The sequence below is a fragment of the Bombus affinis genome, chromosome 13, assembly GCF_024516045.1.
Source record: "Bombus affinis isolate iyBomAffi1 chromosome 13, iyBomAffi1.2, whole genome shotgun sequence".
Lineage (NCBI taxonomy): Eukaryota > Metazoa > Arthropoda > Insecta > Hymenoptera > Apidae > Bombus > Bombus affinis.
Genome location: NC_066356.1, coordinates 4,790,740 through 4,812,076, shown reverse-complemented (window position 1 = coordinate 4,812,076; position 21,337 = coordinate 4,790,740). Strand labels below are relative to the sequence as shown.

Sequence of the window (21,337 nt, the reverse complement as noted above, 5' to 3'; positions counted from 1 at the left end):
ATTCTCTATTTCTAAAATAAATTGGTCCTAATTAGTCGATCATTTACTTCATGTTATATTCAATTCGAATCAATACTTTTTATGCAATGCGATACATATAACACATGAAAATTATCTTAATTTTCATAAAAATAACTTTTGCCCACTAACTTAGCATTTTTAAACATTTTTAAACGAGACAGTTAAATTAATTAATTAATTAATCAATAGTTAAAACTTTATAGTTTTCTGAAATAAGAAATTACATTTTCTAGCATTGTTTTTTATTTCATTCTTCTTTCTTAACATTCATTCTATTTTATTAATCTACGTATGTTTTTATAAAGTTAATGCAAGGAATATATTGTAATTTATTTATTCAGCCCTTATCACTACTTTACATTGTACATTACATTACATCACATTTTGCTATATTATGTAATATTTTCATGCTTAAAATTCTCTTTCGATTACTTGTATTTATCAAATTTTATATTAATTACAATTTTCAGCATCTTTAAATCCATATCAATTTATTCCATCATTTTAACTATCATTGGTGACTAATTTTTTTTTCATTATATTTAAGTGAATGCCTTTTATATTACATTTATTTAACTTAAAATGAAACTTACAATTACTTAATAGGTACTAAATGACATAGATTTTCATGATATTGAATGATTTAATCCTAAATTAATAGAAGGACAGTAAAGAATGTTGCAAGGAACTAATACTTATACTAAGAGCAAAAAATAAAAATTACTTTAATGTATTCTCAGATATATGCAATTGTTTCTCACTTCTTCTTTTTAATTGATATTTGTTTGAAAGAACAACATTACGTAATGTTGAATGAAGAAATCTTTTATTAATAGATTCCTTTGGTTTTATCCATCCACTGGGTCCCATTATTTCTGCTCTTTTTGCTCCAATCTTAGCTTCTTCTAATAATGCCTCAACTGCAAGTCTAAGAATCAAATTATATATTTTATATTATATCCTAAATTAGTTCAACAAACAGACTATAGCAAGTATTTTAAAGTATAATAATTTTATTAATTCTTAACAAACTGGTTATGTCAGGTTTTACATTATTGTCATTATTTTATAATCTTGAAAGCGTCGTATTATCTCTAATGAAATACATATGCAAATAATACAAGTTAACCTTTGTAATCAGGCATGAACAAAGCGAAGCCTAAACTCACCTGTTTAATGTTTCATCATCCATTTTCTCAATATTTTATAATTTTCTTAACCCTTGCACGCAAAACATGAGAATTTTCTCGTTAATTTATATCTTTCACAGACGAACGAAATTGTTCCTTAACAAACAATGAATTTTATTGTTCGTTACAGACAGTAGAAAAATTTTCAATATTCTTGTTACATACTACATAAACAAATAGTTATCACGTAAATTTATAATAAAAATAAAATTATACTACGTTTATGTACATTATTCCCGTATTGACATAAACAACAGATGTTCGTATAAATTAAGGTTATGTTTACGTTACAAATTAAGTTATGTGCGCTTACGAATACCTCCTATATTATACTTTCATTCGTGATATTTAATTTATAATATTTTAATAACCTGAATACAAAAATATTAGATTGATACTATCTACAATCTGCAAGATATCATTTGGTAATCGTAAATTATATTCTAGCATATTTTTAATGCATTTCTTAAATTTTACATCTAAGTAATTTTAATAGTTGAAAATAAAAATACATGAATTTGATAAATTATAAGTATATATTTGTATCAGAGAATATTGCATGTAATTGTTTTAAATGCACATTATTTTAAAAATTTATCAAATAAAATTATCTATTTATCATACAAATTCAAATATTCAGTTATTTAATAATTTAAATCTAATTCTATTTTAGGATGATGGAAGATCCTGAATTGATTGCATTAAATAAATTAAAAAATGAGCTTGTTGCAAAAGCAAAGAACTTAATTGAAAAATTAAAAGAACAGGAAAATCAGCAAGAAGTTGTTATGTTAAAGTTGTATTATATTTATCCTTAAATTTATCCTTTTATATCAAATCTATTATATCCTTGATATTAATTTTTATTATTTCTAAATCAGTTTGCCAAGGACTACAGAATCTGGTAATAACACAAAAGAAAAATTACAAGGACAATATACACATATATTATGTAATGTTTCTTGTGGAGTCTCTGGTATAACATTTAAAGATACAGATAAGAAATGGTTACATGATAATGTCTATAAATATACAACTTGTTTAAAAACGAAAGCTTTAAATTTATATGTAGAGTTAACAGTAAAATTGGAGGTATATAACACAAAATAATACTACTTCTATAATAAAATACATTGTTTTGATGTATTATTTTTCTGCTTTATTTTAGGATGAAAAAGAATTTGAAATTTGTGATATAACATGTCATTTTATAAATATCGATAAATGTTATATGTTGGAGATTGAATCTTGGGTACAAAATATGACTAGAATGAAAAACTTTTCACTTCTTACATCTGGTAATTCACAAATTATATAATTTTTTGTGTAACACGAGAAAGCAGTACTTAAACATTAAAGATTTGTTCTTCTAGCAATTTCACAATACAGTGAGGAAAACGTGGTAAGAAAAAGGATACTTGATAAGTTGAATGATGGGAAGTATGTAAGTTGTAAACAGTGTAAAGAAGAAAATGGTGGAATTTTAGTATATATACATTTAACTGAAAACGTAAAGCAGGTGTATTTAATACTTCAATGGTCAGTATTGTTTTCGGAGCAGTATTGGAAAATGGAGCATCATTTTGTCATAAATCCTGAAAAAACTGATAATATATGTAATCAGCACTTTCCTCTTACTGCAAAGTTTGCCCAAGAAAATCAATCTTTGCTGCAAAATTTTTGCAAACCAAACCTTACAAAAGAAAATGTCATTGACTTATGGGATGATCTATGTTCTGTTATTGACATGTATGAAGATAATAATCAATCAGAAATTAATGATGATATGGAGTAATATTTTTTTAAACTTAAGCTATTATAAACGTTATTGAATAAACTATCGTCAGATAATGTATGATAATAAAGAATCAATAAATATTTATTTCAAATATATTTGGTGCATTATAATTTTCATATTTTCATATACAGGTTATGTTAAGAAGTATGTAATTAGTGAAATTGTTCTTTTTCGTAACATAATATCTTTTTAATACTCGTATTAAGATGTATTTAACAATTATTGTCTATTTTGATCAATATTTTTGATTAATGTCTCTATATATGTGAATAAGAAATTGCAAACTACAACTCCCCAGTGGCGCAATCGGTTAGCGCACGGTACTTATATGACAGTAAATTTGTGAGCAATGCCGGGGTTGTGAGTTCGAGCCTCACCTGGGGAAATTTTTTTTTATGTTTAAGTTTATAATATTTGAATTTAAAACATGTAAAGCACATCTTACATCTTTTATGTTTGATTATTACATACCACTAATTATCATATTAAACATGTGTTAAGACAGAAATCTAATAAGTATATTTATTTGTACTGTTCATATTTTATTGCATACTTTGTTCTTTATTAAGCTCTTATTAATGTACTATTAAATCAATTTAACATTTTATTTTTAGTAACAATTTTATTCAAATGCATACGTTGTTTACATACTAAATATATAATATAAATAAAATAACTAAAATATGTTAGCCTGTAGCCTCTGTTTCTGTTTTCGATTCTGATTCTCCACTGTTATTTCTTTCAATTTCTTCTGCAGCTTTTCTTCGATTTCTCCATGCTTTCATATATGTTCTTGGATGTATTGGAAAGAAACCACAAAGTCCTAACAATATTGCTACTGGTTTTGATACTGTTACGTTTTGTCCCAACCAATATTGTATCCGTTCAAAATTTAAAGCAATTAATTTTTCATCATATTTGTTTGGCATAGGGTCATAGGTACCTAGTTGTTCTATCGGGGGTTTGTGTTGTCCACTTTTAGTCTGAAATGAAATTAGTTCACACCGTACTTATAGATTTATATTAGTGAATTTATCAGGAAGTTTCATTATAAGAATTTTATTTATAGAAATGTAAACAACCAAGTCTGTGTAATTTATTATATTAGAAACAACATTATATACAATATAAATAACTATGTTATTTACTTGGTAACTTGTATGCATTAAAAAAGAAATCATAATAAAATCAATTATAGCAAAAAAAATGCAACTAACAAATAGAAAAATTAAAACATATTGAAAAGTTATATGTTTATATAGATGAGTAAACGGACATAAAATAATGTTTTTTTTTTATTAAAAAGTAGTATGGTTGTAGTTTTAATTAAAAATCATTTGTGAAAACTTACAGGCATAACAACAATGTGATAAAAAGGTCTGTTAGCACATCCATAACGAACAAATCGTATTGATCTAGGATAGAAAGCATTCGTAATACCAATCCCAGATGAGGGATGCAATGGTAAACGTGGCATTTCGTTAAATATTTATCAGTTTGATTTATATTACAACACAAAATTACAACTCTGTCACGTAGAAGACTTCAATTTTCAGCTCATCATTGGAGGTTATGTTAGGTGCGATTAGTTGGACAACCTATTGAGATATGAATTTGGCATCAACAATTTGGAATCTATATATATTAGAATATTACCTGATATTACATTTAATTAATCATTACGATAGTCAATATTAATTCAAGTAAAAGAAATTCATATTCAAAACGAGAGTTATTTAAGTTAATTTTAATAAATATTCATCTATTTACAAAAGTATTTAATGGAAATTAATAAATAAGTATTTATTTTAAGTACAATATTTTAATGATTAGTATCCCTATACAGAAATAAAAAAATATTAATATTTTTTACAATTAAATTAATTAATAATCATAAAAAATATTCAATGTAGAGCGGGGAGTCTTAACGAAGATTAGTGTCTTAGCGCTACCTGGCGCTATGATATTTGTATTAACTAAAACAATTGATATAGTAAATATTGTATTATATTTCATATTTAAAAAAATTTGCATGAATTTCTAGCTATTATTAAAATAATTCAAAAGAGATTTCAACATATTTCATAAATAGAATTTACTATAAACGAATTTACGAATGAATCTTAATCATTATAAAAATCATAATAATGCTGTTATTCATATTTACAACTTGTATTTAATTATATATTGAGGAGACTTTGTTTATAAAATTTCCGTATGAAATTTAGGTAGAAGGATAATTTATACGATGAATCGAATAGTGTATAGTTTTTGGGTCAGCGCATGTGCAACACGTGAATCCCTACAGATGCTTCCAATGTTTGGTATAGAGGGGTGAGGTTAGGACTTGAATCCGTTCAACCGAATGGTTTCGTTGTCAGTTTGACATGCACAGGCGTTCTGTGTGCATCGGTAGTGTGAGGTGTTACAAGTTTCTTTATAATCATATATCCTTCCTTACGTACAATAATCTTGAATTAATCAATGAATTCACATTTAGTATTCCTGTCAATATAATTTTCAATTTTCATGTAACAAAGTATCAAATTATTGATGTTTATATATAAAACGACGTGGCCGTGGAAAACAAGTGAAAACCGGCAAGATAATTAGGAGTCTAGAATTATTAATTATAATCAACGGTTAATGGTGTTCGTGAATATTCGCGGGATGCGCTACGAGACCGTCTTTTCTTGTAGTCATTCTGCATCCAGGTTATATCTCGAAAGGGAATAACCTCGATTTCAGGGAGACCAGGTTGATCTTTTTTATTGTTAACGATCGCGAGATTTATTAAAATCCGGAATCATGAATTCCAATACGCCGAAAGTGGAGTTCGCACTTGGAAGTGAAGTGTCGTTGAACCACTTCAAAAGTAACTTTGCGCGTTCTTTCGTGACCAATTGCCGTGAATCTAAATCGCTGGATTACGAGCTCCCTAACAACACGACCGAGGAAGATGATACACAAACCAATGGCAACAACAATAATTTCCTATCCCTCGTCAATTTCGGAAGTGACATAACGACCGTCGTGGATAATAACGCCTTTAAGAAGGGCTCTCCAAACCTTTGGAAAACGAATGAGGTAAATATTCTTTTTTTTTTTCATTTTTATTAAACCTCTCATCAACCAAATCGTTTGTATCATGTATTTTCGCCATAAGTAGGTATATTTTCTTGAACGGAAATGAAGTATGGATTGCGTTAAATATAGATTACTTGTTATGTACAATAAGGGGTTATCGAGTTGTAGTATAGAGTTATTGTCTTTTATTAGTTACATAAATCTTCCCTAGTATCGATTATTGGAAGCCCGTCGTGCATATTACACCAGAGATAAATTCGCTAAAATTACTTATGAATTAATTTAGTAATTGTGTTTTTTTATCTATGTTTGGGTTTAACGTTACGTTTCCTGTTTTATAGCCTGTTCAATCCTCGGCGGATATCAGTGAACTGGAGACGCTGAAAGCTGTAAGTTTATTTCATTACTTCTATTTTTATAGCATAACTTTATGCGTTGTGTTATAAAAAATATGTTTTACAGAGAAAAAGTTTCGATACTACTGTATTTCTTCTAAAGTTATGCTTTTCACTTTATCGCATCTTATTTAAAAAATAATACTCTTCATAGATTGTGACTACCAATAATATCAATACTTTACGAAAGTAACTTAGCAATAAAGATTGTTTCGCGCGTCGGTTCTCTATCTTCTACTAAATACATATACTTTACCATGATGATAATAAGCAGATTATAATAATTGGTGTTTTACGATTATCTCTATACAAATTTATACGCCAATAAGTACATATTAGGCCTGAAACATCTATTCATTTGTAATATATTAGCATAAAAATTGCATAGAAATACTTAAGAAACAGAGAGTCTCGTATTGCGCATGCGCATCAAATTACTTTGGTATTAGCTTTGCAATTTGGCAGCACTGTGACCGGGTTTTTCTAACCTGAAAGAGCAACTTTTTGCCCGGTTCGACCGATGTTGTTCCGTTTCGATTGTTTCTGCGAAACAATTCGAAAAGCGTGAATCGTTTTGCCGGCTCGAAAATAGAGGGTTGCCCAACTGAAAACGATACCGTGGCAATACTGAAAATAAACCGTCTCGCTGCCTGAATGTTTCGCGACCAACCGGTAGTCAGGTCAGTTCAGTTATTTTGACATTTCTGTTTTGTACCGTTGTCCGCATCTTCCGAGAATTGTCGCTTTCGCGTTCCCGGTTATTATCGTCTTTTCAGCTTATATAAGAGCTTATAATATTTTAGATTTTGTCCTAACAGCCATTGACTGTTCGAAGTCGATTCGGAAGTAGATATAGTGACTCACGAAAAGATGCGAGCAGTTATAGAAAATTATTGTTAGAAGATTAAAGACCGACATTTAGATTTATAGTACATTTATAGGAGAGTATACTATATCTTTTATATTTTTATCCAGTTAATGGAAATATGTATAATACATATCATCCATTCTTGTTCTCGCGTCTTTTCACCGTTCTAATTTATTTATGTTTCATTTCGTGTTTATTTTCCGATTGGAAGGTATCCACAGATCTAGTGACTCATGAAAGTATTTGAACATTGATGGACATTTTTGGTGAATACATGTTATGTGCGTAATAGGAAAAATTTTGGAATCTCATTAGCACTGTATTGGGATACGACTATCATGATTATATTGGCAAAATTAGAAATCAATCTGAAAATGTAGAAATTACAAGATATTCATCGCATAGACTTCGCAAAAATCATCAAAATATTCCACCAGTTAGTTATTCGTTACATTAGTAAGCCAGCATTGGCTTATTAAATAACCCGTTGAATTTTTAAATTGTTTTCGCGTTTTTCACCCGATAATCTTCATTTTTCCCAGTGAAATTTTTGCCATTTTCCGTCTCATGCTACAATTTCAAATTCTTAATCCGCTTGCAAATTGTTTATAGGGAGTGATTAAAACCTAAGACTATAGAAATTGGCTAGGAATTATGAAAAAAGAAACAGTTAGAATATTTATTATATTTTTATAATATCCTTGTAGTGCTGCCCTTTTGATTGTAATTTTGCCAACGATTATAATATTTGGTCTCGTTGCAAGATTTAATTAAACGCTTGAATAATGCAAGTAGCAAACCTAGTTAGACCAGTTTGATCGATGAAAATGGTCTGAGCTAGTTTCACACGGTCAATGTCGCGCAGAATGTAAAACTTCCGGTACAATTCAATTATAGGAAAAGAACGATCGGATTAATTATCTCATTTTGCCTGCGCTTTAAGTATAAAATCGCGATGCATGTTTTCCCGGTTAATGAAAGTTCTACTACTGTTAAATATCATGGACTTCCGGTGATTCATGCGCCATTCATGTTCATCGTAACGCGGCTCGTCGATTCCGTGTTCCAATCATTTTCTACTATATCTAATGTAATTAATAACATTTCTAACGTAATTAAAAAAGTAGATTTATTATCGGAAAAAGTAAGGAATCACGAATCCTGCCTTTTCTAGCGCAAGTTTCATCTTCGAAGATATAACTTTCAGTATCGGCGCAACACATTATGCTATTATTATTTATTGCTCGAATTTTAATTGTAGTAATTCTATTTCGCGTCTTCCACTTTCCTACGGCTCGTAGGAGATAGGAATTCTATTTGTCGCGGGCATGCGGATTTTTGGCCAATCTTTGTTGGATTTAGTCTGAAAAAGTAGGCTATCGTTCCGGAGAACGTAACTTACGAATATACATACAGCGAAGGTGCAGGAGATTTCAAGGTCATGCTCGTTCTTTCAGAACGACACGCCGTATTTTTTCATCTTCTCTGAAGTATTAACCACTCAGGTAGATTTAATTAGTCGCAACGAGTCATCTCTCACAACATAGAAAATTGCTTGAGTAGTAATTTCTATTGTCGTAAGAAACGTTTTCAGGTAACGACGGGTTGTATTGTTCATTGGTGGTATACGAATGTTCTTATCAGAGATATGGTTATCAGATTTACTAGAAAGCTGTCCCAGTCGTTTAAGGTTTATAGTTACAGAATCATCGTATAATCCTCGAGCATGATTGTCACAAGAACCTAAGAGGTCCTACTTTTCCTAGTAGAAATATGGTTGTTATATTGTTATACACAGGCTCTTATATTGTTATACTCAGGCTGTTATATTCTCGAGGATATGCACAGGTTTAGGAAATTATACCTGTTGCAGTCGTAGAAACATCTGCAGGGTCGTAATAGTAAATTTCTCGTTTCTCGTATATTGTCGGTATAATATTAAAAGTTATACTCATTGTAGCTATAAAGTAGAAAGCATCAGCAGTAAGCAGCTGTAGTTACAATAGTAACCTGCAGAAATAACCGTAATGTGTATTCTGTATGTACAACTTGACAGTTGTCGTTGTATAGCTACATGGATGATTGATGATTTTAACGGCTCGGTACGTAGTAATCCGTACCGGGTTTGAGGAAAACTTTATGCTTTTGTTCAGGTAGAAGCTCTTATACGCAAGTACATCGGTCGAGGCGTTTGCGTTGTCGAGATCGGGTAGCTTTTATTGAGCGGAAATTCGCTCGAGCCCCTTCCGTAATTATCAGTCGAGATATACACCACTCATTGGTAGCTTTGTACGTTTGTCCACAAGTGTACGCTCGTGAAATCGTGGTTTTCGTTGCACGTGTATATACGTATTCAGACAACGATGACCCGTACACGCGTTGCTTCCTTTTCTGTGACGTCACCATCCTGCTCTTTTTCGATGCCGTGACCACCAGGATGTAGGTGCACGTACGCACACACGTCTACCAAAATTACCCGTTCATTTCCTTTCCCGTGAAATCCTCTTTTTTAACAGCTGTACAAAGCCGGTTCGTTTGTTTCTTTTTCCTTTCTCTCTCTCTTTCTCGTATCTTTTTAAAAACGTAAACGTATCTTCGCTTCGAGAAAGAACAACCTCGTAAATTGTTCTATCGTGTTCTACGGCTGATTAAGTAATATGCAAATGACAGACGAAATTTTGCAGAAAACGGTACCAAGATATTTGCCTAATATGGGCCATGAGTCCATGATTAAGATGAGCAAGATGTAACGTCGAATGTGACTGCGATTGCTAAGGGTAGGCTATTAAGATTTCAGGAGTAATGAAATCTTTGACGATGTAAGTCGGTAACGTTCGTGGCAAGAAGCTGGCGGAAATGTTCGACGATTTTCTAATGGGAACTTTAAGCACAAAGATCTGGACTGTGAAAGTTCCAAGGATCTCGTTATTCGATGTCAGAGCACTCGTAGAAAGTTCACATTTCCCAAGCGATATTCCCGACGGTTCAAAGTGCAACGCGTGTAATTTTTCTTTCCGACACAGATATCTCCTTGACGTGTGTTCTTCGCGTTTGTCATTTTGTATTCGCCAATGTCAAAGAGCTTGAATAAATGTGCAAAAAATCGGTGTGATTTTGCACGTCACGATATAACACCGAGAAACGTCCTATTTTATCGGAAGATGAATTAAACGTTTGATTCAACGACTCTATCGTACAACTATCTATCTTTGTTGTATAATCTATGAGAGACTAAAAGCCCAGGACTGTAGAAGAATTAATTTCGTGCATAAGCGATTCAACTTACTAAAAGCGGAGAAATACGTTCCCTTGGAGAATATCTGGTAACATCTAAAAAATGTCCACTTCATTTTGCACCCTATACTATTAAGAAGATCCGTATAAATACGTAATAATTTGCTTCAACAAATCTGTTGTATAATCTACCTATCCGAGGCTAGAAGTCTAGGACTGTAAAAAGTGAGTTCTGCGCATAAACAGCTGAACTTACGGAATGTAAAATGATACGTTTGCCTCGAAAGCACCGAACGATGCTTCAAAAACTTGAATTTCATTCCGCATCCAACGGTCTCGCTATTAAAAAATCCGTATGAACACGGTATGCTGCTAGGTATAATGATATAACAGTGAACGAAAATTTCCAAGATTACACGCAGCTGGCAAACTGGACCTTTGGAAAACAAGATTTCTTGCGTATCAGTTTAATATTGGAGCATTGGTACGTAACGCAAGATAGGAAGGCAGACCTGGAGCCAAGCGGATTACGGGAATTTTCTCAGCAGGAACACTGTGGATTGTAGACGAAGCGAAAGCGTGGCTCTGTTGGTTGGCTGATAGAGTTGGTCGACGAGAAAGGAACGGGGAGTAGTATCGTTCTATAATGGATAGTCCGTATGCACGCATTTTCTAATGAAGTAGCCGTGCACAGGGCACGAGTTAGGTATCGTTGTCGCGTACACGATAATTTGTCCCGACTCGCCGTCTTTCCAGGATGATCATTATTCCAGAGCCGTGGACAACTAGGTAGCCTTTCCCGCTACCTCTTCTATCTGCGCCGCTCGTTAATGAACAAACCATTAATCAAACTCTTCCGGTCGTTGCCGGCTGATGATTCCAAGCGACATCTATTTGCCACTGATTTTTCTCTCTTTTTGCCTACAATTTACAATCTTTGCCGTTCCTTCTCTGTTACTGCATTTTGTTACGCTTCTAGGCAGAATAGTTTGGATTTATTGATTAGTGGTTCGAGATTCGGGTACTATGGATGCACGGGAAGGTTAAGAAAGTGGAAGTTTGTGGATTGGATAACGCATGGTTTCATGAAATTTGTTTTGGCCTGAGCAGACGGTAGTAGAGATATTTCGATGGCTACATATTTGTCGAGCGAGTGCTTTAGAGTATCGTGATGATCGGAAGGATAGAAAGTTTTTGGTTTGTCGAAGTTTGAATAGTACGTGGTTTGTCACAGTTTGTTTTGGTTCTAGTAGAAGGTAGTAGAGAGGTAGCTTTTTAGCTTCCTAATTTTGACGTTCGAATGGAATTAAGACAATTAAGTTCATTGTGTAAATTTAATTGGAATTGAATCCATTAGAACGATTTCTTAGTATATTTATTGTTAGTATCAGAATTTATTAGGAACTTTGTTATTCAGCTGTCAGTCACACCGATGAGTAATGTATTTCGTCCAAATTGAAAAATCCATTCAATTTCATCTCTTTGTCGGAGAGTTGGATATCCACCACCTCAATTTCGATAATCCTCGGCTTATCTTTATTACAATACTCGAAACGTTTGAATATTCCAACTATATTATACCTGTATACACTTATTGTCCTGTCACTGTCACGTTGAGATAGCTGCACCCGAATGAAGCTGGTCTGAAATAATGTAGAGTCTCGTTTACGAACCATTTGCACGGTCGATGAATTGCAGAGGCTTCGACCGTTGTTCTTTGATCCTTTCTATGGATTGAGTGGGGATTAGGTCGTGTCCAAGCGTTTGCCAATAGACGATTCTTCGTTCAAACGGTACAGCTTTGTACAAAAGTTTAAGGATAGGGTTCGGTTAATCGCCTCTTTCAGGATTGACTGGTAATGTCAAAGGAAGTTACTGGAGGACTATGATAATTAAGTACAAGTTACGATGATCCTGAAATTTCGGAAGCAGCTTTAGAGGGTTTAGGCTATTTCGTTTATTACTTAATATTTATGTTTACTTAAGTATTTATGCTTGTACGTGACAGTTATCAAGTGTTCCAGGTACTGTGATTTATCGTGGAAATGTAAATATGTCGTCTTCTATGTTAGAACCGTGTTAAACTTGTTGAAACATTAAGTTTCGTATTTCGTTGTTTTTGCGATCGGTTAAAAATGTGCAGGTATTTTTGATAGGTACAGGTATTTGAACAGGTATTTTGGTACCTGTTTTGATATATATGTTTAGGTACACACATTGGAGGAGTTTGATAGTCTTAACGTTAGCTTCCTCGGGCCTGTTAATTAGCTGTTTCATGTTTCGTATTTTTATTTCTTATTTCTCATTTTTATTTCATCTTTACAAATGTGTACGATGCTCTGAGGATGCGAAGGAAGCGATTAGAATTCCTAACAGGAGGTGGTTCTAATCTATGATCAATCTCTTTAGCGCAGATTTAATTACTATGCTCCAGTAATTAGAATTTACTTCCGAGCACGCCGCCTCGTACGCCTGGTATTCGGCATATTTTTTAGAAGATAAGACGTATATTCTACCTGCTAACAGAGTAACCAAAGTGAAAGGGATATGATGAAAGTTTAGAACAGCCAATATCGTAAGGTAATGGAAACAGTATCAAAATTAGCAAAACTGTCTTTGAAATAATTGGCGAACATCTTGTTTCTCTTTCGACCTATCGTTTATTTGCTTGGCGTAGGATAGGCCAAGTGAAAAAAGGCTTTTATGTTTTATGTATAATTCTATATAATCTTCTCGATCCAGTTACGATCTTGTTGCTCGTATTTTATTCGAAACGATTATTAGACATCGTATTATTATACGTAGATCGGGCAACTTCCTCCATATGAAAACAGAGTGAAGCTTTTAAAAAACGAGCACTACGCTTCTAATCAGTTTACAATGTTCGAATATGAAATTACGGTAATGTCTTGAAATTAGAATAACGTAATGCAATAATGTCTTCAAGTTACATTAACTGCTCTATTTAAACATCTTCTATTTTTAACCTGTTGCTTTTCATTGCTATTAAAAATATATTATATTTACATTTGCATGGATTCAGATCAATCGAACCGAAGTTGATGTTTAATTAACTGCTTCTGTGATTACAGAAATTCTTATTAAGAGATCTGGCTAGCAAATTAGTTTCTTACTTTCCATTTTTCAAATCTTTGACACTTATAAATCGTTACTAAAGGACGATGTATTTTACCAAATAATTTAACGCAAGTATAGACTTTGATTTGTTCGATTCGCTGAGAGAGGAAGTTGTTCTTCCAGTACAAGTATTCGAGTTCAAGCTCCTGAAACCGCCTCTGCGTTCTCGATGGATCGCGCTGAATAGAATTGTTCGGCTGACAATCGTAGTCAGCAAATTGTTCTCTAATCACTCAGCCTGCAATGCTGTGGCGAATAAGGAGAACCGTATCATACAGAGAAGCCTGAAACGCGATCACTTCACAACGCGGAAATCATCTTTTAGAATTGCACTTTCGGAATTTCGAAACACTCTCTCGTGCGTCCATTTTCCATTTTCCTGTATTTCAGGAAGCTGAAGGAGCATTAATATTCGCGGAGAAATAAGAAAAGCCAGAGACGAGCATTAGGAACGATGAATTATCGGCGAACACTGAACGGTTGGGTGGCCGTGTTCCGCAATTAAAACGAAAATGTAAAACTCCTAACTATCATTTCAAAAACGAAGAAAATTGAAGTCTTATCATCTGTGCCATCTTTGTTTTTCTTCACTCAATTTAAAACATTGTTTCGCAACAGTCATTATTTCGTAACGGCTTGTATAATATAACATTACTTAAAATGTGAAACGCGCGGAGCACTTCGAACGTTTCGACATAGGATAAGTATCTCGAAAAATGAAAAAAATGTCAAACGTGTTACTTTAATTAAGGAGAGCGGTGATAATCGCCTCTCGGCACGGTGAGGGATTAGACCCTGTTCAAACTGGCTGGTGTTCTCAAAAGAAGCGTCCTTATCATTTCGTAATCCTAGTTTCGCAGGTGTTTCGCTTATTATTATTTTCATTGTTCGAATCGCAAATTATCTTCCTGGTTTCTAATAATTTCTCGATTTTATCCTACTGGAATAAAGCTTATGGTAGAATGATAACCGGCAAATTATCGCTCAGAAATGCTGTGCGCTTTAAAGAGCACATTTCCTAAACAAACCTGCAATTTCTTTCCTAAGATTTTATGTCCAATTTCGTATCGCTCGTAGCTGGCTAAAAATAATACGAAAAAGTCGAGCGTCGTTAAAAATGGTAAAAAAAAGTGCGCGCATTTGTAGAGATATTTGTAGAAATATGAGTTTAACGTTGCTGGCGAGTATATTCAACCGTGTTAACGAAAGGGTTGAACGAAGTTGTTGAGCTTGGCTGGCTTTTTCAGACTACTTATACGGCTGTGGAGCGAGGTGAACTCGCGGAGGTCGTTTTCTCACGCTCTTCGTCGAAGCTTGGCTGCCGATCTGCTTAGCTTCTGTCCCTTTTCCTCCCGCAATTTCTCTCTCTCTCTTTCTCTCTCCATTTCCATCTGTCGGCTGTAAAAAGGTGACTGGAATTTCGCGCCGCCCGTGATTCTAATTCTTCGCCCGTCTATATACCTTTCGCCATCGCGCCATTATGATACCCCGGCTTCCAACACGGCCCACGCGTACTCCTTTCACGTTCTTTATACACAGTGGCTCTTTCTGTCATATTATGTTAGGAAAATTTGCAGCGAGATTTTTGAAATTTAACGCTCCAACCTATATTTAACGTTCTATCGTTATTCGCTTCATAGTCGTCAGTAGATTACGTTCCAAGACTGTTCATGGTCATGGTTGAACTAACAACCACTTTGTAGTTGTTATTATTGTTGTTGTTATTACTAATATTATTATTTTTATCGTTGGTATAGTTCAGAAAGCTTGGCTTTCGGCTCAGAGCTTTGGGCCACAGTTCCTCGTATTTTCGTATTCCTTCAAGCTGTTTCGTAAACCAATCTCTTAGCTGGGATTCTTGTGTAATATAGCAATAAAAGCAAGTCATTTCTATGAATATTTTGTAGACTAAATATTGGTTATATGGAACTAGACACGTTTGTTAATTAATTAATTTAATTATTTAATTAAATTCTGTTTATTTCAGTTCTTATTGTTCGTTGTATATTATACGAGTGTCATGATTAAATTTGGCAATGTAACCATTGTCGATGCTCGCAGTAATAGTATTTGTCACGGTTGTCAGAATGCGAAAGTTAAGGAATTTTCTTAAAGTTAGATACTTTGCACTGGAATTGAATCTATGTTTGAAAGAAAAACATGAAAATTTGGAGAGTCGTAGCGTTTAGAAGAAAAATGTACTTCCTTCACAGGGTAAATTGAGTTTGTATCGTTTCAAAAGATATTATGAAGAAACAATCGAATAAAAATTTCAGGTCCATTCTCTGGAGAAATTTGTAAAAAGTGAGTAAACCTTGTTCGAAATTGATAAATCAACTAGTCTTTCGTGCACGATAGTTGGAGAAGCATTGAAAGTGGCAGTTTAAAAAGCTAATAAACAACAAGGAGAATTGAAATAAAAAATTACATTTGCACTTCAAGGCTGCATTTATATCCTAAAAGGGTTTAGATACAGTGTAATTAGTATCTAGCCTAAAAAAATTTATAAAAATCACTTGCTTTTATTGTTTTTACACGAGAATCCTTCTGTACTAGAAAATTCTCTCCTTTTGTATCAGAAAAAAATTTCCAAACAGCAGAAACTTCTGTATCAGAGATTATTTGAACGTGAATTCTTTAACGTATCCTTAAGTCCTAACTCAACTTTATAAATGCTGACATTGGATGTTCTTGCATCAAGCCACAGATACATTTTACGCAGATACACATATTTAAGTGTATACCATATTTAGTTTCTTTAAATTCCAAGCAGAGTATTGTCCAACAGAATTTTCATCGTTACATGTGTACGCAATTTAAATACACTATTCTCTATTTTCTTTCGAACTACTTAGTTATTTAATTAGTTATTTAAAACGTTATTAAACGTGGTAGATTGAAAAGTTAATAAACGATAAGTGGTTATTGAAGTAAGAAAATTACGTTTGCACTTCAAACCATCACAAATCTTTCATATACATATTTCTATCGAATTAAATTTTCAATTGCGTTAGAAATAAAAGAAATGCAGAGAGGACACGTTAACAAATAATAAGCGTACAATAAATTTAACAACTGCTTTATAGCAATACTAGCTTTTATTTTTATTTTTCTCGCTATTGTGGTTTCGAAAAAGATTCGAATTACAGAGAAAGAGTTCAAGTAAACGTTATAATCGACCCGAGGAAACGCGATAAAAGAGACAACAAGGAACGTTTGACATTTTCTATAAAAATAAAAAAATGCCGGGAAAGAAATTCAAGGATGAATTCTCGTTCAGTCGGATCATCGATGACCCAGTTTGCTTACGGAGGGTAAATCCAAGTGTCTGGACTATCGATCCGGTCGTTCCTCTATTCTTTGAGACAACAGCTGTCGTGTTTCGATCCCTGGCGACCCAAAATTAATCTAAAAATTACGCAAGCTGTTTAGAAGAGACGGAAGAAGAAACTGTTGGAAGCGTGTTGCGTTCTAATCTTCTTCTGAACGGTTTAACGCGCGTGGGTCATCGCGAGGCGACCCACGTGCTGCGAGCGGAATGCCATGCGAAATCAGCGTGACACCAAATTGCCTGTTAAATCGCGAAGGTACAAGAGAGAGAGAGAGAGAGAGAGAGAGAGAGAGAGAGAGAGAGCGCAAACGAGAAGAGGAAAGCAAGAAAAGAGATAAAAGAGAAAAAACGTTGTTGCACTTGAGTCGATAGAAAAGTTGTTGCACTCGCGGAATTTTGTTCGACGGGATATTCGTCGAAATGGAAAGAAACTGGTTAATCGGGCTGTGCAGAATGACGGAATGAAATTGAAAGACAGAAAATAGCGATTCTAGCTCTGGGTGAAGGAAGTATAAAAGCGGAGAGGAGTGGCGCGTTTAAGGCTTTCGAAGCAAAGGAACGTGGAATGTTAGGGATGGAGAGGAAGATGCTCAAGGCCGAGCAGCTAGAGACAGAATTAGATTCCACAGCCGTGTTTCTCTCTATCTTCTTTGTCAGTTTGTTGATTCGTCCCTGGCCAAACCTATCAACCGAAATCGGCCAATAAGATGATCCATTCGGTGTTTGAAAGATTTCTGAAAAAAAGTCTTCTTTGATGTTGGAACACTTCGAGTGCAGCTTAGATTCGTTGCCGACCATTCTAATTCGAACTTCGTGAAGTCGTTGATGTCTAAGTTTAGACGGTACATCACCGAGTTTAGAAGGAATCTAACGTCATTTTTGGAGCGATTGAAAAGAGTACACGGGGAATAGCGTGATTTCCATGTTATTTGTTCTTTAAAGGGAATTTTATGTAAAAACACATCGGGCTTGGGGATGAATATCGACAGCAATTCTCTCAGATTATAATTGACGATTGAACGTGAACGTTCGAACGTTGGCCTGAATTTTCTTTGTAGGATATTGATCATCTGAAAACAGGTACGATCGATCTCATAGATAATAATGTAATAATGATAATAATGATTTAATTTAGGAAGCAAGCAAATCTTCGAATTCAAAAACAAAAGACGTACATACGAATATACCAAATGCTCGTACTCGATTGTGATCGACCTGACAAATTTCTACATGAAAATCGCTTCCAGTCTGCTTCCATTTCTCAAATTTATATTTCATAGTTTTCCCGAATTCTCGTAATCGACGGTCAGTGTGTCGACAATTGGTACGCTAACAACAAGATCGTATAATCGCGTTTGCAAAAACAGATATTAACTTAGTTTCGAACGTAACGTTTTACGAATTCTACGGATGTGATTCTCAGGCACATCGTTTTCCAATTCGCTGTATTATCGAATTGTCGACGAAAATTTGCAGAAAAACTTGGATCCGGAATAAAGAGCCTGGCTCGGGCACTTTTTCCCTGATGCGGTATAGTTAATGGCCCGTGATAACAGGAAACGTTGCACGAGGGCATAAACGGAATCGGTAAAGTCATCGAGGAAATTGTAGAACGTGCGAACGGGTGTTGAATGATACGGCATAACTGTAAAGTTCGAAGTCGTTCGATGTTTTCCGATCTCACGAGGATGAGATCGCTCAGCAGTTAGCACATACTCGGAGTCACGCAGATATACGAGCACAACTGTATGTAATATCACACTGCAAGAACCTCCACGGTCCAATGATATTAATATTAAATATCAGATAGTAAAGTACGTGTTCGACTGGCAAGAATATCTCGTGGAATCGAGCACAAGGATCGGGCAGATCCTTGCTGTTAACAGACACAGAGAGAACGTTCGATAGTCAACTGAACGCTCGTGAATCTCGAGTAAATTACACAAATGGGTACACCAGCGTGGAAAACTTTGGTGCTGTGGTATAGTTTTAACGATTTGTCCTTTTCAAAATCCTATTTAGAGAAGTTCGTCGAGGAGAAACAGCTTGAAAAGTTCGGTGTTGTAAAAGCAGAAGTTTGCAACTGTTTATAGTACAAAATCATGAAATTAGTATAATAAATTAGTGATTTAGGTACTGCATCTATATTGTCCATCTTTCGGCATTTTTCACGAAAAACAGCTTTAGGAGTTTTCAGTGTTGTAGAAGCAAAAGTTTGCAACTGTTTATAGCTTATTTACGATTTATCCTACTCAGTGTTCTATTTGGAATTGAATTCCACACGTTGCTTCCATTCTACTTTTGATTCTAATTAATCGGTGACTTAGGTACTGCATCGATATTGTCCATTTTTTAGCGTTGTCGAGAAAAACAGCTGGAAAAATTCGGTGGTGAAAAGGTAAACGTTTGCAGCTATTTATAGTTTCAACGATCTAATCTTTTCAATCGAGTTTAGAACTGGATTTGACATTTTGTTTGTTTGGATTCTTTTTAGTTTTAATAAATCAATGGCTTTATTGTTCTAATATCGTACGTTCGCTTTTAGCGTTTTTGAAAAAAAAAAGAGGAAAAAAGAGCAGCTTTAATAATACGGTGGTGAAAAAGTAAAAGTACGCAGCTATTTATAGTTTCAGTGATTTAATCTTTTCAATCCGATGTAAAACTGGATTTGACATTTCGTTTCTTTCGATTCTGTTTGGTTTTAATAAATCAGTGGCTTACTGTTCTAATATCGTACGTTCATGCTTAGCGTTTTTGAGAGAAACAGCTTTAAAAATTCGACGATGAAAAAGCAAAAGTTTGGAACTATTTGTAATTCCAACGATTAATCCTTCTCAATCCTTTTTAGAATTAGATTTACTATATGAATAGCATATCTATTATTTACAACAAAAAACAAACAGCAAGCAAAACTCGATTAATCAAGCACAACATGTACAATACCAAAGTGAACGAGTAACATAATCTATAATCGTTTACGAGACAATTCATCAGAATTTTCAAAATATTATTTCATATTAGGTACACTATACGACACGCTATTCGGCTATTTCTCTCTATAAATTTTGTTCAATTTTTCGCTTCCAACAACTCGCTAACTCATGCAGATGCGACAACTCGCAACGTTGAACCATTCGAATGTTTCTTTTCGAGGATTCATGGATCATGTTCGAAAGGACGTTTCACTGCCATGGAAAAGACAAAACTGATACGATCGTTGAGGGTTTTATCGGGAAGAGTGGATCGATGGAAATCGTGCATAGTACGTATAAGACTCAGCTGAAAGAAGGTTTTCTTTTTTTACGTTAGAAGCGGTGGTCGATGCATGGAGGAAAGTTCACCGACTGCAATTTCCTTGGCAGACGAACGTATTTTCCGCACCACTGAATTCCTCGTTCTCTCGTTCCGCGGCCAATTCCACGTTTCACGATCCTTCCGTTCGCGATAGAAGAAAACGTTTGGTAGCCTGTAAAGCCGCGTTTTCAGCGTCCGCCAGGAAAAAAGGGTATCCGTATCGAATTTCTATGGAGCGAAAAGTGCGAGACGGCAGAGTCGAGTCGTCTGATCGCGTTCCAAAGACGGAACGCGCCATTCAAGGGAACAGGTTCATTCAAAGTCACCGGAGATCCTCAGCTATTCGTCTTTAATCTACTCGGTTTCAGAATTAAACTTTCGACAAGTTTTAACAGAGTGCGGATATTTCGTGGTCGAAGTATGGAAAATCTCGTCTCTTTTCGTTAGCCAAATTTGAAATCTACGAAGCTTCGAATTTGCTCGAATTTTTTTCTCGGATCGAAGAATTTTTGGATATTTGGAATGTTCAAATATTCAAATGTTTGTAGGTCGAAAGTTTTACTTGAAACTTTCAGATTTTTTTAATATCGAAACTTTCGAATTCTCAACATTTTAAACTTTCAAATCTGCTAGTATCGAAAGGTTGGAATATCCAAATATTCGAATCTTCAAATATGCAACTTTTCGGCTCTTCAAGTTTTCAATTTTTTTAATCCTCGCATATACCCAGTAAATAGATCGCGTTGCTACACTCCGCTGAGCTCGCCTGAAATTTTTAATCTAATCAATTTTGATTGCATAAAACTCATGCCTGAGGCAACTTGTTAATTAATCGAATACTTTTCACCTGTGTATGCCTCCAATTTACCTGAAATTATTGCTAAAAAATTGTGTACATTTGTTGCGAATATATTCATCCATGCTTTATTCACTTTTTCGAAACAGTTCCTATCCGCTTTCTTTTAACAATTCAGAAGCTGT

The 21,337-nt window shown here is 34.2% G+C and overlaps 4 protein-coding genes and 1 non-coding gene across 9 annotated transcripts in view; 3 read left to right on the top strand and 2 right to left on the bottom strand.

The window, feature by feature from the left end:
* Positions 1 to 339: 339 nt before the first annotated feature.
* On the bottom strand, positions 340 to 1,337 carry LOC126923325 (protein POLR1D-like). Its single transcript, XM_050736688.1, has 2 exons — positions 1,191 to 1,337; positions 340 to 949 (listed from the first exon to the last, which is right to left on the bottom strand). The coding sequence occupies exons 1-2, from the start codon at positions 1,211 to 1,213 to the stop codon at positions 742 to 744; spliced, it is 231 nt and encodes a 76-aa protein (XP_050592645.1). The 5' UTR covers positions 1,214 to 1,337; the 3' UTR covers positions 340 to 741.
* LOC126923321 (uncharacterized) lies at positions 871 to 3,104 on the top strand. Of its 2 annotated transcripts, none has more exons than XM_050736683.1 (5): positions 871 to 1,009; positions 1,885 to 2,007; positions 2,093 to 2,303; positions 2,380 to 2,509; positions 2,585 to 3,104. In XM_050736683.1, the coding sequence occupies exons 2-5, from the start codon at positions 1,886 to 1,888 to the stop codon at positions 3,004 to 3,006; spliced, it is 885 nt and encodes a 294-aa protein (XP_050592640.1). In that variant the 5' UTR covers positions 871 to 1,009; position 1,885; the 3' UTR covers positions 3,007 to 3,104. The 2 variants fall into 2 exon arrangements, with proteins under 2 accessions (XP_050592640.1, XP_050592639.1); XM_050736682.1 differs by lacking the exon at positions 871 to 1,009 and adding an exon at positions 1,490 to 1,636.
* Positions 3,105 to 3,300: 196 nt separating this feature from the next.
* Trnai-uau (transfer RNA isoleucine (anticodon UAU)) lies at positions 3,301 to 3,394 on the top strand. Its single transcript has 2 exons — positions 3,301 to 3,338; positions 3,359 to 3,394. It is a non-coding gene; the product is annotated as a tRNA-Ile (tRNA).
* Positions 3,395 to 3,611: 217 nt separating this feature from the next.
* Positions 3,612 to 4,851, bottom strand: LOC126923324 (probable 28S ribosomal protein S16, mitochondrial). Of its 3 annotated transcripts, none has more exons than XM_050736686.1 (3): positions 4,666 to 4,851; positions 4,361 to 4,607; positions 3,612 to 3,992 (listed from the first exon to the last, which is right to left on the bottom strand). In XM_050736686.1, exons 2-3 carry the CDS (start codon positions 4,484 to 4,486, stop codon positions 3,696 to 3,698), a joined length of 423 nt encoding a protein of 140 aa, XP_050592643.1. In that variant the 5' UTR covers positions 4,487 to 4,607; positions 4,666 to 4,851; the 3' UTR covers positions 3,612 to 3,695. The 3 variants fall into 3 exon arrangements, with proteins under 3 accessions (XP_050592643.1, XP_050592644.1, XP_050592642.1); XM_050736687.1 differs by having other exon boundaries at positions 4,676 to 4,851; XM_050736685.1 differs by lacking the exon at positions 4,666 to 4,851 and having other exon boundaries at positions 4,361 to 4,653.
* Positions 4,852 to 5,351: 500 nt separating this feature from the next.
* The window catches only part of LOC126923315 (uncharacterized), a 32,463-nt gene continuing 16,477 nt past the window's right edge, over positions 5,352 to 21,337 (top strand). The window contains exons 1-2 of one of the 2 annotated variants that reach the window (XM_050736655.1): positions 5,352 to 6,096; positions 6,438 to 6,485. In XM_050736655.1, coding sequence (XP_050592612.1) covers positions 5,818 to 6,096; positions 6,438 to 6,485 — 327 coding nt within the window. In that variant the 5' untranslated portion in view covers positions 5,352 to 5,817. The remainder of the gene's footprint in view (positions 6,097 to 6,437; positions 6,486 to 21,337) is intronic. The other variant, XM_050736654.1, reaches the window with a different exon arrangement.